Source organism: Melanotaenia boesemani, chromosome 18, assembly GCF_017639745.1.
Source record: "Melanotaenia boesemani isolate fMelBoe1 chromosome 18, fMelBoe1.pri, whole genome shotgun sequence".
In the NCBI taxonomy this organism is placed as follows: domain Eukaryota; kingdom Metazoa; phylum Chordata; class Actinopteri; order Atheriniformes; family Melanotaeniidae; genus Melanotaenia; species Melanotaenia boesemani.
The window spans coordinates 33,460,906-33,484,616 of NC_055699.1; the positions used below are offsets into that span (position 1 = coordinate 33,460,906).

The window sequence follows — 23,711 nt, forward strand, 5'->3', positions numbered from 1 at the left end:
TTGGTGAATAAATTCTTGCCATTTTGGAAGACCTCTGCCTGCTGCCATCTTTCTGCCACTCTGGTCACACAACCTACAACACAGCCGCAATCATTTTTTTCCCCCCTTTTTCTCTATCTTACTTTACCATGTGACTGTGTATGACAGCAGGTTTCAGTGTGGAGCATCTCAACTGAACACTCGTTTCTTGCAGAGTGATCTCTCTCGTGTCACACTTGACAGCAGTATGTTGCAGCACGAGACCGTGGTGAAGCACTAACCTGTACGAGCTGGTATGCAGCCTTTATTTACAGGTCTGCCAACTCAGCCTGTGAGACTCGTGCATTTGAGTGGCTTCTCATGCTAAACCTCTGATTTCTCACGCTGGAATACACATAAAGAGCAATGCTGGCTAATCAAGAGATTCTGGGGGATTCCCAGTGGGCTGCATTACTTTTGGGCCGGTGTCTCGGCGTATGTGGAAAAGCGCAGCGTTGCAGCAGCGTGTTGCAGCAGCGTGTTGCAGCAGCGTGTTGCAGCAGCACTGCAGCAGCGTGTTGTAGCAGCGTTGCAGCAGTGTTGTAGCAATGTGTTGCAGCAGTGTTGTAGCAGAGTTGCAGCAGCGTGTTGCAGCAGCGCTGCAGCAGCACTGCAGCAGCGTGTTGCAGCAGCGCTGCAGCAGCACTGCAGCAGCGTGTTGTAGCAGCGTTGCAGCAGTGTTGTAGCAATGTGTTGCAGCAGTGTTGCAGCAGTGTTGCAGCAGCGTTGCAGCAGCGTTGCAGCAGCGTGTTGCAGCAGCGTGTTGCAGCAGCGTTGCAGCAGCGTGTTGCAGCAGCGCGTGGTTCAGTCGCTGCTCATAGATCAGTCTGACACACTGTGGAGAGGAGAGATATTTCAGCTTCACAAACAGCAACTATGCGCAGTATTTTTTTTTTTTTTTCTGGCCGCTGGCTTTGATGACAGAAACATGGCGTCCATGTCTCTCTTCCCTGCTGCAGCGCTGCGTCTGACGTGATTGGGAGAGAGCGGGTTTATTAAAATAAAGAGATGTTTTCTGTCTGGAACAGGAAGAAGAAAAAAAGAACCAACGTTTCTCTTTGTAAAATACATGCAGATGGACACAACATAGTAATTTTTGGACGGGAAACTTTTTTATTATTATTTTCTTTAATAAATGCGGTTTTAATTTATGCAAGACAGCAAAGGTGAGACATGCTTTCTGACTTTTACAAACGTGCAGCATAAATCGGGTCTTCTTCTGCCTCTGGTTCGGTGAATCTTGGTCATATTAAGATGAAACTTCCAGCTGTGGAATCTGTGAGATGTGAACTTTCAGTAGAGGAGTCGTTTGTTCGTGTTCATGCCGTGGGGTGGACACGGGGAGACATCATTTGTGTTTACATATTTTTGGACTTTGTGTAGCTGCTCTTTAAATTGTTTGTTGTCTTAACTGTGTTTGTTGGTGATAGAAATGGTTTTACTGAGCTGGTAGCTGAGATTCTGGACTTTCTGTGGATACCACACATGTTTATAGTTACATCTACAGACCTGACGTTACACCCGGAAACGAGATGTTAACCCTTAACTTCCGGTAGCGGAGACTGAAAATCAAAGTTTAGAGAAATTATATCCAGAAACCTGGATAATGAAGCAGTGAAGGTGCATGGATGGAAGTTATTGTGCATATTGTGAATATTTCTCTCTCCTCACCATCTAGAAGCTGTGAGATTCTCATCCTGCTTTCTGTCTGTTCACCTGATGCTGATATTCATCACATATTGTTCCTTCTGTGTTTAGAAGGAAGCAGCTTCACAGCTTTAAATCCATCCTGCTGACTTTTTACCTTTTAGTTAGTAAATCCTGAACATTTCATCCTTCTTTCTCATAAATATGTGATTTTATATATGAAGAAATATTTTAACTGTTGCTGTTTAAAGAGAAAACTGCTGTTAAACCTGTTTATGTGTTTAGTGCAGGGGTCTGCAGCCTTTCCAATCCAAAGAGCCATTTTTCCCTCAGCCAGCTAAATAAAACTACTTTAGAGACGCAAATGTTACCAGACTTTTCAAAAAGGCCAGTTAATATATATTTTAATGAAGAACCACCATAGGATGTTTGTTATTTTTGAAGAACCACATTTTTATTTCTATTTTTAAGGTTTTAAAATAAAGAAAAGCATAAAACCTTTATAAAAAAAAAAAAAGAGGATAGACAGACTTTCTGCTAAGGAATGTAGATATTTGTGAAAAATGATGTAAAAGAAAGGAAAAAACGTCCATGGTTTCCAACCTAATGACAAGAAAGATAGATTTAAAAAATATTTTAGCCACGTATTTAGAGGCATTGTGGAAGGTCCAGAGAGACACTTGCAGCTCCAGAGTTGCAGGTTGGAGACCCCTGATGTCGTGTTTGTAAACCAAAACTTACTGCATTTTCTTTTATAGCTGTAGGTCTTTTTTTAAAGGAAAGAGACATTTTGCGCGTAACGATGCGATTAATCGCAATTAAAAATTTTATTTTAATCGTTGCCCAGCACTAATTTTTATATATTTTTTGAAGGGCAGTTTTGTTTACAGAACAGAGACTTTATTATCTATCATACTTATTGTTTTTGGTTGTGTTTGGTTTTCATTCATTGTTAACGAGACTGAGAGTCCGTTCTAATTATGTTATTTAAAATTTCTTACAGTTCCAGTGTAAAATGTTCTTTAGAAATAAAAGTTTATTGATCTTTGAAAGGGTGTATTTGCATTATTATGGCATTGTCATTATATTAGTTGAAAATGGTCTCAAAATGACAACTTTACTCGCTTTACGCAATATTATCGTTTATCACGATAATTTATGAGAAAATTTATCACACAGCAAAATTTGTTAACGTGACAGGCCTATGTGTCTTTACCGGCACTTCCAGTGAAGAAAACGTTCTTTCCACTCGCACTGCGCTCAGAACAGCCGCCTGCTCCTTGTTTCATGCTTCTGGGACGGCAGAGACAGGATAGGCTTCTTGCTGGGGGTTGGTCTTTACCTGAAATCATTAACAAATATCTAGATTGATTTGTTAAAAGAGCAAGAGACTGACAGAAAAGTAGAATAAAAGATCCTTAAAAACCTCTGGGTATGCATCTGATATATACGGTCCTGAGACAATAATCACCATATGCTCCAAACTCTGTTATATACAATCTGAGACATGTCTTCTGCCCCCTGGTGACAGCTTTTGTTTCTACAATAAATCTGACTATCACACAGTACATATTAGTATGTTAGCATGAAGGAATTATTTGGATTTATACTTTATACACTTTTCTCAGACATTAATATTTTCTTTTCTCACTTGTTTAACTTCAGTCAGACTGCTAGCGGTGAAAGATTTATGTAAATCTGGCAAGCTGAAAGCATTCTGTACTGTACAGGAGACACGGCACGGAGGAGATTGACAATGGTCTACAGCCAATCAGGACGCAGAACACAATGTGCTGTAAAGAAAAAAGTGAGGGTAGCGAACAAGAACAAGAGTGACTTCATTCTCTTTAATGTATTTACATATTAGAAGTCTTAGAAACACCTCGATGAGCTGCAAGCAAAGGGAATAGTTCTACCATTGCTTGCTGTGAAACTTGGATGAACGAACATTCTTACACATTTACAAATTAGATGGCTACTCACTGCATTTCAAAAATAAACCTGGTAAATTGTAGGGTTTCTCTCTATGGAAGCTGTAGTTTATCCAGCAGAGGAGCAACATGTGACGACTAGGGGTCCGAAATTAACACTCGCCAGCGCCAAATGCGAGTAAATCTTTCAATTTGGTTAGTAAATCTCGAGGGCTATCCGCCAAATGGAGAGTAAATGTTTGTACCAATTAGTCATGTTTTTCAGTCTTCCTTTTGGTGAATTTTCTTCTTCATGTTGCTCTGCTGTCTGCATGTATGAACGACGTGCACTGACGCAAACATCCTTTTGTGACACGAGAATACGCTGCACTGTTTCAGTTCTGTTTACCGTTTAGCTCAGGCTACTGAAGTCGGTAAATACATGGAGATTTTTAGCAGGAGCCCGGACAGCTTTCAGAAGAAGAAAGCACGGTGAGCTGGAGGATTAAATCAGCTGCTTACCGCCCAACCAGAAAGTTCAGTGAAAAGTGATGGTTTGCATAGAGTGGTGCCTTCTGTCTGCTGCACGGCCCCGTTTCGTTCGATTCTCACGCGCCGACTGTATTACTGATTCTCATGAATCAGATCAATAAGCTTTAAATTAATTTATTATCAAATTTTGTCTAGTTTATTTTTTACATATAAAATAAAAAGCAAGAATCAGGGAGTATGATCCACCAAGGCTGTAATGCTGTAGCACAAGGACTGTTAGGAGGCCAGACGAGAGGTAGAAAGGGACAAGTCTGATCAGGTTTTAGTTAATAAATTCAGACATTAACATTTTATCAAATACAAGCCATTCTCTTGTTGCCTTTTGTTTAATGTTGCTGTGACTTCCACTTTCAGTTTGGATACAACACAGTATTATAGAAAATAACATGTGAGTAGAGGTTTGTGTGTGTAAAATAATTAAATCATTTGGCCAGTAAAAAAATATGTTTGGCCCGATGGATTTTTCAATCTACTGACCAACTTGGCCGGTGAGTCAAAAAGTTTAATTTTGGACACGACTACAGATGATGATGATCGCTCCGCGTCATTAATTCTTCAAGTAGAAAACAAATGGGCAAGTCTCATCACCAGAGTAATATACTGACCACCCGACTGCTTATGAAACAGTCAGAGACCACTTGAGAATCTCTTCATATAAATCAGATAAAGTGTCATCAGACATGATTTTAATAGACCTATCAAAAGATCAAATAAAAACTACTCCTCATGCTTCTATCCAACTATCAATAAATACATATGATTTACTGAGAAGTTAATCAATCATAAGTTAATCATTACTATAATAGCCAACGTTCAAAATACTGGATGTAATTCAGGTAGAATATAGTGAGATTCTCAGATCATGATCTGACTGTATTTTTTTACAAACTAGATCAAAAAGCACCGGATCCATGTAAGAGACAAGCTCTTAGTAACAAAACCCTTACGAACCAAGTCAACACCTTCAAACTAAAAACTGGGATGCTATATATAGCAACACCGAGCCCAGCAAAGTCAGGATGCACTGACACCTGTATCGGGTATCGTCTGATACCATATGCACGTATTCATACTCTGTATTCATAAAAGTTCTCCGATAGTACAAAACCGATACCAACGTGAAAAAAACTAGTGCTGTCAACCTTAACACGTTGATGCAAAGAGATTCATCTGTGGAACTGAAAATATGATTATGGTGTTTTTTTTATGCATTAACACATAAATCACTAAAAACCACTGAACCAGGTGAAAAGTCCGAGTCATGTTAGCAAACGTGACATTAAAGCAGTCCTAGCTGACCACAGATCAGCGGCGCTCTCCGAGCTCAAGATGTCCTTCCAAAAACTAGACAAAGGTGACGAGTCCAAACAGCTGTTGCTAGCCACCGTCGCTAGCCACCACAACAGATGGAGGAAGTAGAAATGTAATGCACTCAGCTTCTAACTGATAACAGGAAGCTAAAGGCTAACCTAACTGGCCTGGAGGGGAGAAGCACATGCTGCAATGTTCAGCTGATCAGGCTCTCTGAGGACCTGAAGGTCCAACCTATGCAGTTCTATTAGAAACGTCTGCTTCACCCACTGAATCCGGTCTCGGTGGCAGTTCATCCCAGCATGTGGTAAACCCTCTGGACTGTTTACTGGATCAGCTCTGGGGTTAAAATCTAATGGGACCTGGAGATGATCAGTGTTTGCTATGCATGATTATAGCTACCTTAAACTGAAGTGGTAATCACATCATTATTAATATTCTCCTTTTTTATTTAACTTTTTCTTTTAGTTAAAATTTTCTCCTCCACCTAACCTGTATTTCATTCTATTTCACAAAATTATTACTCATGCCATTTTAACAATCTGAACTTGGTATTATCACAGCGAAATAACCTTATTTTGGGGATGTCGGTGCTTTGTCAGAGCAGTGAACAGAATCCACCAAAAACCACGTTATACTCCTTATTTATGAGGGTTCTGACAGTTTCCAGTCTGACATGCTGCAGGACAACCCATGATATAACCCAATTAATCACATTGTCGCATCTGGTCCACGCTCCTCCGGTGAACTGTAACAGGAGTTATTAGTACTCGTATCTGTACTCTGTATCACTAAGTACTCACATCTAAGCACTTGTACTTGCACTCTGTAAAAAAGGGGTATCTGTGCACCCCTTCGAAGAAAATAAATTACTTACTGAAATAACTGATTATATTAATAAAACTATTTTGTAAAGGACAATAAAACAAAATTAGATTAAAATAATCATGAATTATAAAAGGAATTCTGGTGTCTTTTAAATATAAGACTAGAATTTACAAATTATGTATATGATATGATAGTTTAAAACCAGGCTACATAAAAAAATTAACTAGCTTAACACAAGCCAGTAAAACTAATTCACCGATTTAAAGAAGCTTCTGGGGATTAGAAAAAAAATCTTGGCTGCTAGTTATATATTTCTTCATCAACAACATCAACATCATAAACAAGATGAAGTGTTCACATACAGCTGGTGCAGATGGATTCTGCAGTTAGTCCTTTACAGACATACTGAATGAATCTGTGAAACAAGCTTTATAAATAAATTTGACTATTTTACTCACAGTTTTGATAATCTGTTAATCATTTCCTGAAATCTGGACCCTTAAACTGGTCTAAGCGACGCTGCTGCCTTCCGGCCAGTACTGCTCCGACCCCTGTGGACCCCTGTGGACCATCATCTATTTTCAGGTGTATGACTCACCGGGCTGAAGCTGGTGTCACTTCTGGGCCGTTTGGCCTGCTGTCCTGGACCCGCTGCAGACCTAGTGTTGGTTCGCTCAGTCAGCCCGTTGGAAGCCGCTTTGTTGGCTTTCTGGATGTCTTTTTGCTGCAGGGGGCTGATGGGCTCGAAGCTGCGGGGCAGAGCGGCTTTCAGCTTCTCTCGGCCGCTCAGAGGTTTGCTGCTCTGCCAGGCCTGATGCTTGATGCTCAGGGTTTTCAGGAAAAGCCTGAGACGGTCAGGCGGGCAGTTGGACATGAGCACCTGGATGTTTTCTGGGAGCAGCTTGATTGAGCACTTCCCTTCTCTGGCGAACTTGGTGAAAAGTCTGAACTCTTTTAAATGATGACTTTGGGGCACTTTCCCGTCGTGCACTCGGAGGATAATCTCGTGGAACTCGTTGCGGCCCAGGATGACGGAGGCTTTGCGGACCACCTGCCTCCGAGTGGCCTGCCCGCAGCTGTTCAGGTGCTCCACCGTCACGCAGCACTGCAGCTGCGCATCGCCATCTACTCCTAACATCGCAGCAGCTTGCTTCCAAACAGGAATTCACATTAGCTGAGCATCAATGCGTTGGTCTTACTTTATTTCTAATTAAACTGAGCATTAAACAAGTCGGTGACCACAGCTGACTATGACCGGAAATCAGTCGGCGTAATTGGACGCAGCTGTCACAACGTAAACATCGTTGTATGTTGCTCACATTAAACCCAAGAACGCGGTGGAATAATTCCCCTCTCACCTGTGATAATATCCCGATCTTTGCTTTCTTTCTCGGTGCAGCAGCTACAGAAAGCAACGGCTTTAAAGTTCAGGCTTCGCGAAATGAACCAATGAGAGAGCGACACTTCTGGCCAATCACGACGAGGAGATTTAAAACTGCAGCCAATGAGCAGTGACATGGAACACCACGTGACCTGATTCAACGACCAACCGTTGGGCCTGAAAGTGAAGACGTCACGAATGTTGGATTTTTTTTTCTTTTCTTTTCTTTTTTTTTTCTTTCTTTCTTTTTATTTTTTTTTAACTAATGTCGGAAATGAAGTTTCGGAATTTTTTTTTCACAAAGAACAATGGTACAAAGTCTCCTTGGGAAATCACAGACTTGAAATACAATATGCAAATATAGACTTAGATGAAGAGAACTATATAAAATAACACATGAAGGAAAAGAAAACAAACAAACATAAGGGGCTTATAGTAATTGACACATAAGGCCTTGTAATAAGAGATACAATGAAGTGGAATAGCAGGTTCATTCTACCGAATTGGGTCAAGTTCAGAGTCGGAATTTCTTTAAAATTTGTATTCTATTTTATGAAAACTTCTACTATATATCTAAGGGATACATATTTAGTAAAAGAACATTCAATTTTAATTTAGGATTTTCAGTGTATTACTATGTCATAATAACTCAACTGTCCCAAATTTTCTTGCTACCAAAATTTTTATTTTTATTCAGAACAAAAGTCTTTGTTCTTATTTTTACTTTTACATTTTTTGTTTAATCTTCCCCTGTACAAACTATTTTTCTACAATTTATTTATAAGGTTTTTTAAAACCAAATAAATTTGAGTCAATATTTTAGGATTTAATCATGATCTTTCTTTGTAAAATTTCTAAATTTGATTATATTGTGTTCAGAATTTTTTTATAGGTGAAATTAGAAATACACCTAAACAATCATAACCACAAAATGTTGGCTGGTATTAAAATTAGTGCTGGGCAACGATTAAAATTTTTAATCATGATTAATCGCATGACATGCTGCGATTAATCGCATTGTTACGCGCAAAATGTCTTTCCTTTAAAAAAAGGCCTACAGCTATAAAAAGAAAATGCAGTAAGTTTTGGTTTACAAACACGACATCAGGGGTTTCCAACCTGCAACTCTGGAGCTGTGTCTCTCTGCACAGCAAATTCGAAATGCCAAATTTAACACCCTCAGAGTAAAATTTAACACTTTCCCAGGGTTTATATGGGAACCACTGAAAAGTGTTAAATTAACACTTTTCAAAGTGTTCACAATAACAACACTAAGTTAGTGTTAATAACAAACTCTTGTAGTGTTAATCTTTGACATCAATATAGGTAACAAGAACACCAAATCCGTGTTAATTGTTCACCAACTGGGGTTAATTATACAGTATTAATCATTCACTCCATAAGTGTTAAAACAACACTTTTAGAAGTGTGTGTATATGTGCATACACACACAAAATGTATTTATGTTGTGCATATGACCTTGTTGGAATCTATGTGCAATAATTAGTCAAAAGGTACTGCAAAAACAAAATCTGGTTTTAATTTTTACCATGACATAACAAGGGCATTAAAAAAAAATGCTAAATGCTCTTGCAAAATACAGCCTAAACATGAGGTAGCATAACATTTGACCTACACAAAACAGCCATTTGGAACAACATAAGAAAAAAAGTCTGTACCATAAGACATTTGGACATCAAAAGACTTATAGTATCTTAAGTGACCTGGTCTGACAAATGACATGTTATAAGTATCAATAACATGGAAGGCATGGAAATGCTCAACAAATACAGTCTCCATTTGAGATACCAAAAAAAAGGTTTCATTCTTTAGAAAAATTTGAACAATTCTACAAAATACTGGCATCGCATCAATAAGATCTGTGCAAACTACAAGGCCAGTATGATATTCAACACCTTTATGTTTAACCCAAGTGGTAAAACTTACTTCACTTAACATATCAATCCTAAAATACTCAGAAATTAAAACACCATTTTCAGCGTCAGTCAGTTTTTTGGATTTGATTGGCCCACACTCAACACCTCGGGCAGACAATGATTCCCAATGATAGGCAACAGCCATCTGGTGCTTTTTGGCAAGGGACTTTGTTATATTCTTAAAGTTTTTCAAGCTGGACTTAAAGAATTTATGTTTGGCTTCATATCTCATACTCCAAAAATGTACTATAGGACCAATTTTGCGAATGCACCCAGGGTAATGGATCATAAAGTGATGTTTTGGGATCAAACTGTTTTCAGGATATAGTTCTGTAAATAATTTATGATGCTCTTCAATAAGATGTTTTAAAAATACCGTCATTCCTTCTGTAACACATGGGGAAATTACTATGTTGATTATATGCAGTAGAAGTGACAATAAATGCCAATTTTTGTCATCTTCTGGAACAACATCACCAAATATTAAAGGGATTGAAGTTTTAAAATATTCTTTGTTGGCTTTAAAGATTTATTAACCACCTGTAAATCAGAAGGAAGAGTGTTCAAAAATCCACATTTTTAAAAGAAGGCAAAAACACCAGAGTTTGAGTAGAATTGACAATTCTTTGTTAAGCCAGTAATAAGAAAACAATACATATCTTCTCGAGAAGGAGGCCTGTTAGCTTAGCTTCTAGTCAACTAATACACAAAGTGTCGGGACCCTTCGGTTAAGCCAAAAGACCCGCCTAACTAAATTATCCTCCTCATTTATACTGATACAAAGCATTGTGGCTATGTGCGTGCATGTGGTGCGCTTTCATGTGAATGTGTATTTTGCAAGGTGGTCCTTCCTTCTTCCGGGAATTTGATTCCTCCAGGTCCTCCGTCTGAGGTGCATCAGAGCTGAAAGGAAAAAGATACTATGCTCTGCCCTGTTATCTGTCTGCTTCTTTGCGCTGACTCCCCTTTTCTACCTTTTCTCACAGTTTCTCACAGTTTCTCACAAAGGTTACCTTCTTACTAATTTCTCTGAGTTACTGTGCATTCCGTTCTGCTAGGAGTGAATAGATAAGCAAAGAGATGCAACAATATTTACGATTACTCCCTACTGGCCATCCAGAACATTGTCAAGGCCGCTAGTTCTTAGCTCTTTTCTCAGTATTGAACTCAGTAACCCTATATGAGTTTGTGTCCTGTTTGTGAATGCATTATCTGTGAGCTGTGAAGGAATAGTAATAATTAAGCTGTTTTCACCTCAGCACCACTATATAATGTAGTTCTATTAATTAAAAGCAGAGCCTAATGCATGTTACTAAAATCTAAGGATAAAATGTAAATGAATAAATGAATAAGAATGCTTAAATGAGTAAATGAATCAAAATGCTTATAAAATATTTGCAACAGGATGTTTCGAATGAGGCATAAAGTTTGGATGGCATTGAGCCCAATACCACTGCCTGTACAGTACAGGTTTACTTGTGCTGGATGATTCTTTTTATCCATGAAGCCATAATTGAATGCATATACACGCTGGAGTATGTTTTCATGAGAAATAAGGTTTTTGTTTAAATATTCAAATAATAATCGTATTTCACACTGTGCTACACCTTCTAAGATGTCATGCATTATGTCAAAGACATGGTTATCTGAAACACTGAAGTATGACAATGAATTAAATATACTATTGCGCTTAATCCCAAAACAAGAATTTTCCCTTGGATTATCAACAAGGTAATTATAATGTTCCTCACTGATTATTTTTGTACGCAATGTAATTCGTGGATCATTTTCGCTGAAGACTGACTGAGCCGATGCACCATCAATAAGTCATGTTCTGCAGTAGTATTTAGCACTGAAGGATTCCACAAAACCCAGGATAGAGTTCAAACCTAAATTGTCACCTGTTACTTGTGCAATAGTACCATAGAGAGGTTGTTCAGAAAATGACACTTTCATTCCAGTATGCTCTAATAACTTTACATCATTTACAAAAGGATCAAGTATTTTGTCTATACCATATTTTTTTGCATCTTGGGAATGGAACAAAGAAACGAGATGGATATTCATCAGAGATGAGTTTGCCCATGGTGGTAAATTGCGGAGGGAAAAATATACACAACCAAGTTTATGGATGCTTCGTTTGGATCCTAGTGGGTTTGACGTTTCAAAATCATCGTAATATACTTGGATCTGCAATGCATCTTTTGATTTCGAATATAACGGATGATTTTTATAGTATTTTCCATCACAAAAATCTTGATACAAGTCACTTAGAGCATCATGTTTATTAAAGTGGCAGTATATAGTTTCATTCTTGAAAATAAACTCTAAAGTTTTTAAGAGTGGTATATAAATGAAAGTGTCATTTACTGGTACCTGCTCATATATTCCAGATACTTTGTTTCTTCTCAAATCATATCTTACTCCTAAATGAATCTCAGCTGGTTCAACAACACCCCATTTTTCACTAAAATATTTAGTCCATTTTGTGTTTGTGTTCAACTCACTGAATGGATTAAAAGTATTATTAAATATTTCTTCCACTGAACTTCTGCTGGGATTATCAGCTGGTACTGCACTCAGTACTTGTTCTTTAAGATTGGAATGAACTTCATTGACATACTCCTCCATGCTTTCAACTACTGACAACACAACACTGTTTGCAACACCCCCACCTTGCAATTTTGCTACAATTGAAGCACACATGTTTTTTGCCTGATCATTTGACATAGAAGATGTTGAAGGCTGAGCCAAGTCCATATCAGAAGTGTATTCATGTGAGTTTTGTCCATTCAATTCTGACGGATGTGGTAGTTGGATATCAACTTCACTGTCTGAGGCCATGTTCCCTGTACTATGACAACTATTTAAATGCTTTCTAAAACCTGCATAACTTTTAAACTCCAATGAACACCCTTCTTGAGCACAAAAAACAACAAAATTTTTGCCAGGATATAACCCATGAAAAAACTTTAAATGTTGAATTAATGCACTGGGTGCATCATGCAATGATCTACAAATGTGACACCTGTACATTTTTCAAGATGGTTTTTAGCTTTCTCTTTTAGCTTTGGTTTCTCTTCACAAACATCTGAACAATGAAAACAAAAGTTCAAAAAATGCACTATGTGCACAGTGCAATAACCTACAGGTGTAGCATGTATACATTGTTTTAGAGACGCAGCTCTTAGCTTGCATTCATGAACTTGGCTCTCAACTCCTTTACTCTGGGACTTGCTTTCGTACTGTCAACATCAATCCCATAGACTGCTGTTTGCAGGAATGTGTACATGTTGTTCAGAGAGTTGTCATAGCTTACACTGAATGTGAAGTGCACTTTAAAGAGCTCATCAAAGGCTGCCAATGATGTAGTTCCCTGGCAGGGAATGAGTTTCTTGTCCATCACAATGTAGTAAGCGCTGACTGCTTGCTTGCAAGTTCCAGAGGCAAGAAGGTACGGCTGGCAATGTTTATCCTTCTGTAGGTACTCTTCCAAGCTTCTACAGGACTGTGTGGAAAGTTACATATCAGTTTACCATTGTACAGTTTTGCATCTCCATTACACATTTCACTAACAAAACACAAAAGCAGAAAGCCATGAACTGGTACATACCTTGTGAAATACAATCAGATGGTCCATGGCCTGAGCTGCGCTGATTTTCTGTGTTTTCTTTCTGGTATGCTGAGGTGGTAGGATATGAAGGAGTAGCAGTAAAGATGACATGTCACTGTCCCACTCTGCAATGAAAAAATCCTGTTTAATTCCCATTTTCTTTTAAAATTCAATTTATTGGTCAGTGAATATAATTAACACAAGTATTACGGTACATTTGGTCTATAAGACAATGTCTAATTTCACTCCAGACTTAAACAGGTAAACTTACTCCTGACTTGTCTTGTAACTCAACAACCAATACTCTTGAGCACAAGACAAATGAATCTTACATTTAAGAGTAATTTAGGCTGTAGTGGAATACCTTGGTGATCCTCTGAAGACTTCTCAGTATATTGGCTCTTCGCAGACGTCAACAAACTCTGGAGTAGCGGGGTGGTAGTAAGGCTCTCTGCTTCTCTGATCACCTTTCCTCTGAAGGAAGTCTGCCACTTTTCAAGCAGTTTAGCTGCCGTTTCTGGTCCAAATAGGAGAGTAAAGTCTTGAAGTATCTGCGGCAATTGAGAAATTGACAAACTTTTTGGTTCAACTTACAGCTCTGACGTTTCATTTGCTAGAACATTTGCTACTATGTACCAGTCCTTTAGTATCCAGCAGCCTTGGAAACACTGATAGCACAGTATGTGATCTATCGGGATTGTGGATGAGGCACTGTCGATACTCAAAGGTCTCCTTCATCTTCTGGAAAATGACCCTTTTGTCATTGGTGTGGTTCATCAAGGATATGGCCTCTTCACAATGCCTTTCATCCAGCTGATCATCAATCTGAGGAAGGTCTCTCTGCTGTTCTGGATCACCTCCAACTGCTGTCTGTGTTTTTGGTTCCTTAAATATGAACTTAGTCTTCCTTTGAATCGTCTTGAGTCGCCATGCCAGAAATCCAGAGCCACTTTGTCCATCATAAAAATGTTCCTTGCAAAGGACAGAGAAATATTTGTTTCAATTCAGTCTTTGAAAGATACCATGTCCCTTACCTAGTTGCTACACGAAGTGACTACAATAGCCAAAACTACATTGTCATAATTCAAGTCCTTACAATAAATTCTGACTTAACCATAACACGTGTTTTACAACCTGTTAGAAAAATGTATAAAATTTTGGTCATTATGGGTGCAGAATTTTGTAACTGCATAGAACTGTATTGTGTTAAATTTTGAGGTACACCCAACTTTTGGTTCCTGCCTCATTAGATTATAAGGTTAGACTTAATGTCAGAGATACCTCTTAGCATACAAGAAGTGCACACAACATCCAAAATAAGTGAAAGAATAAAAGTTGAATGAACAATGCTATATAATAGAATCTTTGTGGAACACAGATTAATTACAGTATCATAGCCAAATCAAAATGTCTGATTACAAATTGATTTTAGAAGTTATGATAAAGACAAATGGTGCACTTACATATTATTTGCTGGAGAAAGGATCTCTTAATGAAGGGAACAAGGTGACAATTCCAAGTGCATAATTCTCTTTGGTGACTCGCTGAGGGACTCTCCTGCAAAGACAATGATCTTTTTAAATAAAGGTTAGGAGACAAACAAAAAAAGCAGCAATTAAATGATTTAATTAATTGATACTTTCATCTAAGCTCATTAAAGTTATCACTGTTCCTTTTTTAGTCTGGCAACAGTCCTATGGATTAAAAGTCCCAAACTGATTCCCAAAGCCTTTTAATCTAGATGAAATATTTAATGATCACTAACAATGAATTTGAACAAAATTTGTTGGTTTTCCCAAAACATACCCTTCACTCTCAACCATGTGTGCTGTAAGAACGTTGACCATCTGCCTTCGTCTGCTGTCACTCAGTGTCCCAGTTTCATCATATTCTTGTAGTACTGTTGAACCTCCTGGTTTTGCCTCAAGTATCCCCTTTATCAGCTGAATAGTTAAATGTCAACTGTTATAGTTTTAAACAAAACGATCTGACATTTATTTCAATATGAAAAATTAGTACAAAAGGAATCCATTTGCAAAGGAATCAGAATAATTTAATTTGTTAAGCTACAAACTCATAAACATCAAGATTAAAAAACGTATTAAGTAAATGTAATATTTAGCTTTCAAAGTGTTCGTTTTTGCTTTGGCCAAATTAAAAACCCAAATAAAAAAAATAAAAAAACTTGGCACATAATTATGATGACTAATGTTTTATACAGACCTGTCCAGGGTGTACCCTGCCTCTCACCTGTTAAAATGCTGGGATAGGCTCCAGCTCACCCACGACCCGAAATGGAATAAGCGGTCAAGATAATGGATGGATGGATGTTTTATACATGACACAAACTAGAGGTAATAAGTAAAACTTACATCTCTGGCTGATGAGCTCTCCACTTCTCATCACTTGGGTTGTTTATAGGTCTCACTGTCACTGCAACCACTGGACACAGATGGCAAGCTCCCACTGGAGGAGGATAGAGGTGTGGATGGAAGTGATGTCTCAGATGAGCCTGAATTTAAAAAGCAAAAATATGTTTTTGTAGCATAGTTGTTGAAATTTCAAATATTGGTCATTTCTTTTTTTTAGAAATTGTAAATATTATTTTCCCTTTATTTAGACAATGAAATCTCATTAAGACAAACATATGCACTACACACATGCTACAACAGAGTAGCAGAGTAGTACTAGTAGTGGGTAGACCTTGAATCAAACAGACTTCTTTGCTGTATACCAGACAAAATATGCTGTTCCTTACAAACCTGAAATATACTTGACAAAAAAGGTTATTTGTTAAAAAATTACCAACTGTCTTTTCAACACAATTTTATTTTCATGGCAAATGTTCCCCAGAACTTGATACAATACAATTCAGTGACGCCGATAATACTGGGTGACTGGGCGAATATTCGATTCTGATTGGCTGGAAGGTGTCCCTATGAAAGACGTTCTGGTCAAACAGACTTATTGTTGTAAATTATTGCGCCGACTAAACAGTAGTTGGTAACCGTGACAACGAAACTCAGATGCCGGGCAGCAGACACCAGATCAGAGCAGCCTGCAGGCTTATTGAACGATGTAGGAAACTATCTGTGGACTTTGACTGTTTGAAATAAAATGTTGCATCATCCTCTGGACACACACGAGCTGTAAGAGCTGCACCCGCCCTCTGAAATGTTTGTGTCACGTAACATAACGTTAAGCAATCATCTCCCTTCTCTCCGAAGGGAGATGATATATATAAAAATATAATTTTCTATTCTACAGTCATTTAGCAGACGCTTTTATCCAAAGCGACTTACATTTGAGAGGAAGAACAACACAAGCATGAATTCAAACAAGATGGGACGTCATAATTAAGTGATAGTCAGACCGCTTTTGAGTCCAGTTGGACCCAGGTGCTGTCATGTAGTGCTAGTGCAGTGCATATAATTTTTTTTTTTTTTTTTTAGTCATTTTATTTAAATACAGGATCACGATTTCATCACACAATATCAACTTGGGCATAAGTGAAGCAGCTTCTTCAGTACTTGGTTGAGCCAAAAAGCTGGACAAATCTTTCTGACTCATTTAGTTAAGCTAAATGTGGAAATGCTCCTTAAACAACTGAGTCTTTAGCTTGGTCTTAAAAGTGGATACGGACTCTGCGGATCGGACGGAGTTTGGTAGATCGTTCCACCACCGGGGAACAACAGAGGAGAAGAGTCTAGCTACTGATTTTGCGCCACGTTGTGGTGGGAGCACTAGGCGTCTTTCACTGGCAGAGCGTAACTGTGGAGAGGGAGTGTAGCTCTGGATTAAGGAGTGAAGGTAGACCGGAGCCGTTTGGGTTATTGTTTTGTAAGCCAGAAGCAGAGCTTTGAATCTGATGCGTGCTGCAACTGGAAGCCAGTGAAGAGCAATTAGCAGTGGAGTGACATGAGCTCTTTTGGGCTGGTTGAAGACCAGACGTGCTGCTGCGTTCTGGATCATCTGCAGAGGTTTAACTGAGCATGCAGGCAGGCCAGCCAGTAAGGAGTTGCAGTAGTCAATGCGTGAAATGACCAGAGCCTGGACCAGGAGCTGGGTCGTGTGTTCAGTCAGGTAGGGTCTGATCCTCCTGATGTTGTAGAGAGCAAATCGGCAAGACCGGGAAACCGAGGCAACATGGTCCTTAAAGGTCAGCTGGTTGTCTACCATGACACCAAGATTCCTGGTATAAGATGTAGGCACTAGTGTGATTGAGTCAAGCTGCACACTTATCTGTGGTGGTAAAGAAGGACTGGCTGGAAAGACAATAAGCTCAGTCTTGGACAGATTTAGCTGAAGGTGGCGATCCTTCATCCATGCAGAGATATCAGCAAGGCATGCTGATATTCGCATTGAGACAGTTGTGTCATCAGGTGGGAAAGAAAGGAAAAGCTGAGTGTCATCTGCATAGCAGTGGTAGGAGAAACCATGAGAGCTAATGACTGCACCGAGTGAGGAGGTGTATAGGGAAAAGAGAAGAGGGCCGAGCACCGAGCCCTGAGGCACCCCTGTTGTCAGCCCATGTGATCTGGACACGCCCCCTCGCCAAGATACTTTGAATGATCTCCCTGTGAGGTAGGATGTAAACCACGAGAGGACAGATCCTGAGATGCCAAGCTCCAAGAGTTTGGAGAACAGTAAATGATGGTTGACCGTGTCAAAGGCAGCCGACAGGTCCAGCAGTATAAGGACTGAGGATTGACCAGTGGATCTGGCAAGCCGTAAGGAATCAGTAACTGACAGGAGAGCAGTTTCAGTAGAGTGACCTTGCCTATATCCAGATTGATATGGATCTAACAGGTTGTTGTCTTGGAGGAACTGTGAGACCTGACTGAAGACGGCACGCTCTAGTAGTTTAGACATGAATGGAAGCAATGAGACTGGCCGGTAGTTTTCAACCTGGGCTGGGTTGAGTGTGGGTTTCTTCAGCAGCGGGGAACCCGAGCTTGCTTGAAGGCAGAAGGAAAGACACCGGATTTAAGAGAGGAGTTGATAATATGAGTTACTGCAGATTTGACTGTAGGTAAAATGCTCTGCAGGATGTCAGAGGGAACAGGATCAAGAGGACAGGTTGTGGGTTTTGAGCTGACTAGAAGTTTAGAGACTTCGTCCTCATTCAGACAGCGGAAAGAGCAGAGTGAGGCACCAGTAGCTGGTTTGGTAAGGCTGAGTTGGTCAGGCTCAGTGAATTGGTTGCTGATGGTAGCAACCTTTTCAGTGAAGTAGGAAGCAAACATTTCTGCAGTCAGCATAGTGGGAGGCTGAGCAGGTGGTGGAGATAGAAGAGAGTTAAACGCCATGAACAGTTGTCGTGTGTTGGGAGCATTGCGGATCCTGTTCTGATAAAAGGCTATCTTGGCTGCCTTTAGGCTGGATGTGAAAGTTTCAAGTTTTTGCTGGTACTCAGACAAGTCAGTGTGCTCTTTTGATTTGCGCCACTTTCTTTCAGCCGCCCTGAGTCCGGCTCTGTGATCCCTTAGAGCCTCTGTGAGCCATGGACTGGGAGGGTTTTGTCTGGCTGGTTTTGACACCAGAGGACAGAGTTTGTCCAGAGAGGAGGCGAGAGAGGAGCAGAGTGTTTCTGTAGCCTCATTAACAGACAGTAAGGAGAAGTCTGAGTGTGAAGGGAGGGTAGAGTAAACCTCATCAGACAGCTGTGTAGGTCTGAGGGATCTCAAGTTTCTGCGGTAGGACACCATTTTTGGAGCCGCTTGAGTGACATGAGGAAGGAAGACAGAGAATTTAACCAGGAAGTGGTCAGAGAGGTGCAGTGGGGTGACAGACAGGTCGGCTGTGAAGCAGTTTCTGGTCAGCACCAAGTCAAGAGTATTGCCAGCTTTGTGTGTTGGAGGAGTCTGTACCAGTTTGAGATTGAAAGAGTAGATAAGAGCCAGAAAGTCAGTTGCCTGTGGTTTGTCAATGTGAATGTTCATGTCTCCCATGACAATTAGTGGTGTGCCATCATCAGGAATGTCAGAGAGAATCATGTCCATTTCAGAGACAAACTCAGCTATACTGCCACCCGGAGGGCGGTAAATGACCAGAATGTATGCAGTGATGGGTGTAGAGACCTTTACTGCGTGATACTCAAGTGATGAGCAGTTAGCCATAGGACGGACAGAAGTTAAGTTCCACTTTTTAGAAATAAGAATGCCCGTTCCACCTCCTCGTCCAGCTGAGCGAGGTGTTTGGGTAAATTCTGCATTGACAGAAAGGGCAGCTGGTGTAGCTGTGTTTTCTGGACGGATCCAGGTTTCAGTCAGGGCTAGGACCTGAATGTCAGAGAGATTTATCAATGAACTGATAAATTCTGTTTTGTTAACTGCGGACTGACAATTCCAGAGACCAAAGGTAACAGAGGGTGTGGCTGATGTGCATGCCATTGGAAAGGACAGGTTTTGCGGATTGCGGTGTCTATAGGTGACACGCCTTGGTCTGTACCCATATCTGACAGGGATGGGTTTGAAGCACATTGTGCGTTAATATAGTTGTGAGGAGGTTTACGCTCGTGCCCTTGCTCAGGGGACTCGCGCAGGTAGACTCGTAGGTCTTTACCCTCAGTGGTCTTAACCCGACGTGGGCTGACACAAAGGCTGACGCTTCAGCGCACCATGTGTGGAAAAGTACCTGGAGCTGACACAGCTGAGCACACTTTGCTTGATTGTAATCACCGCCTCTATCTGCTTTGCCCTGAGCAGTACACAGTGGGTGTGACCCGCGTCATGGCCTCAACTGGTTGAAGAGAGAAGGTGCTAACGACAGAGCCCCACACCAGCAATGTAAACAATAACCCGAAACCAAGACAGAAACTCAAGCAATTTTATATTTATTTCTGAAAACTGCAAAGAAATTTATTTTATACTTACCATGGCCACTCTTAATGACAAAGCTGATCCCCTCCACTGCACATAGTTCAGCAAACACAGCTTCATCTACCTCGGTGCCAGAGTCATCTTCCACACATATTTTGTCCATTGGAATGGAGAACTTGTCTTTCACTATATCACAAGCATAATGAACAAATTAACATGCAAATTCATGTATTATTTTATTAAAACAAGAAGTTCCAATTACGTTCAGTTACTTGTCGTTTGGAACATTTACCCTCATAAACAAATTCTTCTAAATCAGCAGCCTGCAGTTTGATATACTTCCTTCGATTTTGATACTGCACCTTTACAATCATTTTGTCCTCTCCACTAGCCTATAAAGAAAGGAACAAGACATTTAATGCCAATCCTATTTGAAGAGAAATAAGCGCCTTAAAACATTCACTAAACTTAAAGGCTATATGAGGGACCAAAATATACTGGCACTGAAGCTGATGGATAGGCAGACTCTCCCTCTCTGCCTGACAGGTCTGGAATTCTACATACTGCTCTTCACACCTCTTATGATGAGTATGATATCTCTGTATCCTGTGAAACTAACGTACTGACACACACACAGAATTGTGCCTTGTCCTCAGTCTGCAGTCTTGAGAGAAAAACTCAAGATTTGTGTTATTAAATATAATATTAGTGCTGGGCAATGATAAAAAGTTTAAAACGCGATTACGCGCATGATGCAGTAAATTTTGGTTTACAAACACTAAATCCTTCTAAACACAGAAGGAACAATATGTGATGAATATCAGCATCAGGTGAACAGACAGAAAGCAGGATGAGAATCTCACAGATTCTAGATGGTGAGGAGAAAGAAATATTCACAATATGCACAATAACTTCCATCCATGCACCTTCAGTGTTTCATTATCCAGATTTCTGGCCTAGAAATTCTCTAACTTTGCATTCTTAGCTTGACTGTTTAGCTTCATCTCTGCACCTGCACCCTTCGCTATGTTAAGGGGTTAACATCCGGTTTTACAGTCGAACGTCAGGTGTGTAGATGTAACTATAAACGTGTGTGATATCCAAAGAAAGTCCAGAATCTCAGCTACCAGCTCAGTAAAACCATTTCTATCACCAACAAACACAGTTAAGACAACAAACAATTCTAAAGACAAGGTACACGAAGTCCGAAAAATATGTAAACACAAATGATGTCTCACCACGAACATGAACAAACGACTCCTCTACTGAAAGCTCACATCTCACAGATTCCACAGCTGGAAGTTTCATCTCGCTATGACCAAGATTCACCGAACCAGAGGCAGAAGAAGACCCGATTTATGCTTCATGTTAAGAAAACAGTCAAAAAATGTCTTACCTTTGTTGTCTGGCCTCAAAACTTAAATCCACCAAGATAAAACTACATTTAGTAAAAAGTTTCTTATTGTCTTTTGGGAACAGTTTGCCCTCCAAAAATCACTTTTTTTTTTTTTTTTTTTTTTGCTCATTTGCATGGGTTTTATTGGACAAAGAAATGTCCGTTCTTTTTTCTTATTTCAGTACAAGACAGAAAACTCCATTTTAATAAATCCCCTCTCTCCTCATTAGACGCACTGCTGCAGCAGGACCAGACGTACAGTCTCCGCATGTGGCCAGTGAGCACGAAGTTTGGGCGGAAGAAGAAAAAAAAAACAAAAAAAAACACCTGCATTACTGCACGATTAAAAAGAAATAATGGCGTTAATTAATGAGTTAACGCGTTACGTTACATGTCCAGCCCTAATATATATATATATATATATATATATATATATATATATATATATATAGATAGATAGACACACACACAATTACATATAAGTAGTGTGTCTAAAAACACTTACCTGAATCTTGACACTTTGAATGGCTATTCTCTTGATCTTGGTGTTTGCCACGAGTCAAAACAAGACATCAAATTAATTTGAAAACAAAAATGGTTTAAATTACAGCATAAACTTTCACAATTATGCCTGCTGCGACAAATTCAAATGCCGAAATAAGCGGGAGAAAAGTCTTAATTGATCTTGACTGACCACGACACAGTTAATCTATTACATGGACAAACGACATTAAAGTCAAACTTAAGGTTGTTGTGTCGCCCGAGATTGTATTTATAAGTAGTGGCGACCATCTGTGTCACTTAAACAGACATTTAACATAGCTTAACGTTAGCCTTTTTGTCTTCGAGTAACGTTTTTTTTTTTTTTTTGTCTTAATCTCAGTTTGTCTAAACACGTTAAAGTGACATTTATATAATACAACAGAGTCGCGTTTTGTCCACAAAATTCGAGATAATTACCCAGCACAAACTTATTTAAAGTATCTATATAACAAAAACAAAACTTATTAAATACCCACCGTCCACTCATCTGCATGCTTGAAGCGAGTGAAAGAAAATGGCTGATTTCTAATTCCTTCGCGCCTGTCAAATAATTCTTCCAAATGCCCGGATATTCCAATCAACACCCACGGGTATTGATCGTTATTGCACCGTGATAATACCCCCATGTTTGTTCACCACAACAGAGTCAGTTGTGTTGGAATCAACTATGAATCCCAAACACCTCACTCTAAAAGAAATTTAACACTCTTGAATTTGCTGTGTGGACCTTCTACAATGCATCTAAATACATGGCTAAAATATTTTTTTTAAATCTATCTTTCTTGTCATTAGGTTGGAAACCATGGACGTTTTTTCCTTTCTTTTACATAATTTTCCACAAATATCTACATTCCTTAGCAGAAAGTCTGTCTATCCTCTTATTTTATAAAGGTTTTTATGTTTTTCTTTATTTTAAAACCTTAAAAATGGAAATAAAAATGTGGTTCTTCAAAAATAACAAACATGGTGGCTCTTCATTAAAATATATATTAACTGGCCTTTTTGAAAAGTCTGGTAACATTTGCGTCTCTAAAGTAGTTTTATTTAGCTGGCTGAGGGAAAAATGGCTCTTTGGATTGGAAAGGCTGCAGACCCCTGCACTAAACACATAAACAGGTTTAGCAGCAGTTTTCTCTTTAAACAGCAGCAGTTAAAATATTTCTTTATATATATTTATAAAATCACATATTTATGACAAAGAATGATGAAATGTTCAGGATTTACTAACTAAAAGGTAAAAAGTCAGCAGGATGAATTTAAAGCTGTGAAGCTGCTTCCTTCTAAACACAGAAGGAACAATATGTGATGAATATCAGCATCAGGTGAACAGACAGAAAGCAGGATGAGAATCTCACAGCTTCTAGATGGTGAGGAGAGAGAAATATTCACAATATGCACAATAACTTCCATCCATGCACCTTCACTGCTTCATTATCCAGGTTTCTGGATATAATTTCTCTAAACTTTGATTTTCAGTCTCCGCTACCGGGAGTTAAGGGGTTAACATCTCGTTTCCGGGTGTAGCGTCAGGTCTGTAGATGTAACTATAAACGTGTGGTATCCACAGAAAGACCAGAATCTCAGCTACCAGCTCAGTAAAACCATTTCTATCACCAACAAACACAATTAAGACAACAAATTATTTAAAGAGCAGCCACACAAAGTCCAAAAATATGTAAACACAAATGATGTCTCCCCGTGTCCACCCCACGGCATGAACACGAACAAACGGCTCCTCTACTGAAAGTGTCATG

At 39.3% G+C, this 23,711-nt stretch overlaps 2 protein-coding genes and 1 long non-coding RNA gene across 4 annotated transcripts in view; all 3 read right to left on the minus strand.

The window, feature by feature from the left end:
• Positions 1-7,724, minus strand: part of pif1 (PIF1 5'-to-3' DNA helicase homolog (S. cerevisiae)) — a 39,752-nt gene extending 32,028 nt beyond the window's left edge. Inside the window, 3 exon segments of the mRNA XM_041968948.1 lie at positions 2,882-2,917; positions 2,920-3,007; positions 6,865-7,724. Of these exon segments, the coding sequence (XP_041824882.1) occupies positions 2,882-2,917; positions 2,920-3,007; positions 6,865-7,404 (664 nt within the window). The 5' untranslated portion in view covers positions 7,405-7,724.
• A 3,269-nt stretch (positions 7,725-10,993) lies between these two features.
• LOC121629374 lies at positions 10,994-13,264 on the minus strand. 2 transcript variants are annotated; one of them, XM_041969102.1, is made up of 2 exons: positions 13,198-13,264; positions 10,994-13,092 (listed from the first exon to the last, which is right to left on the minus strand). In XM_041969102.1, the coding sequence occupies exon 2, from the start codon at positions 12,618-12,620 to the stop codon at positions 11,412-11,414; it is 1,209 nt and encodes a 402-aa protein (XP_041825036.1). In that variant the 5' UTR covers positions 12,621-13,092; positions 13,198-13,264; the 3' UTR covers positions 10,994-11,411. The 2 variants fall into 2 exon arrangements, with proteins under 2 accessions (XP_041825036.1, XP_041825037.1); XM_041969103.1 differs by having other exon boundaries at positions 10,994-13,073; positions 13,198-13,254.
• A 691-nt stretch (positions 13,265-13,955) lies between these two features.
• On the minus strand, positions 13,956-15,092 carry LOC121629375. Its single transcript, XR_006008368.1, has 3 exons — positions 15,004-15,092; positions 14,661-14,754; positions 13,956-14,169 (listed from the first exon to the last, which is right to left on the minus strand). It is a non-coding gene; the product is annotated as an uncharacterized LOC121629375 (long non-coding RNA).
• Positions 15,093-23,711: the final 8,619 nt, after the last annotated feature.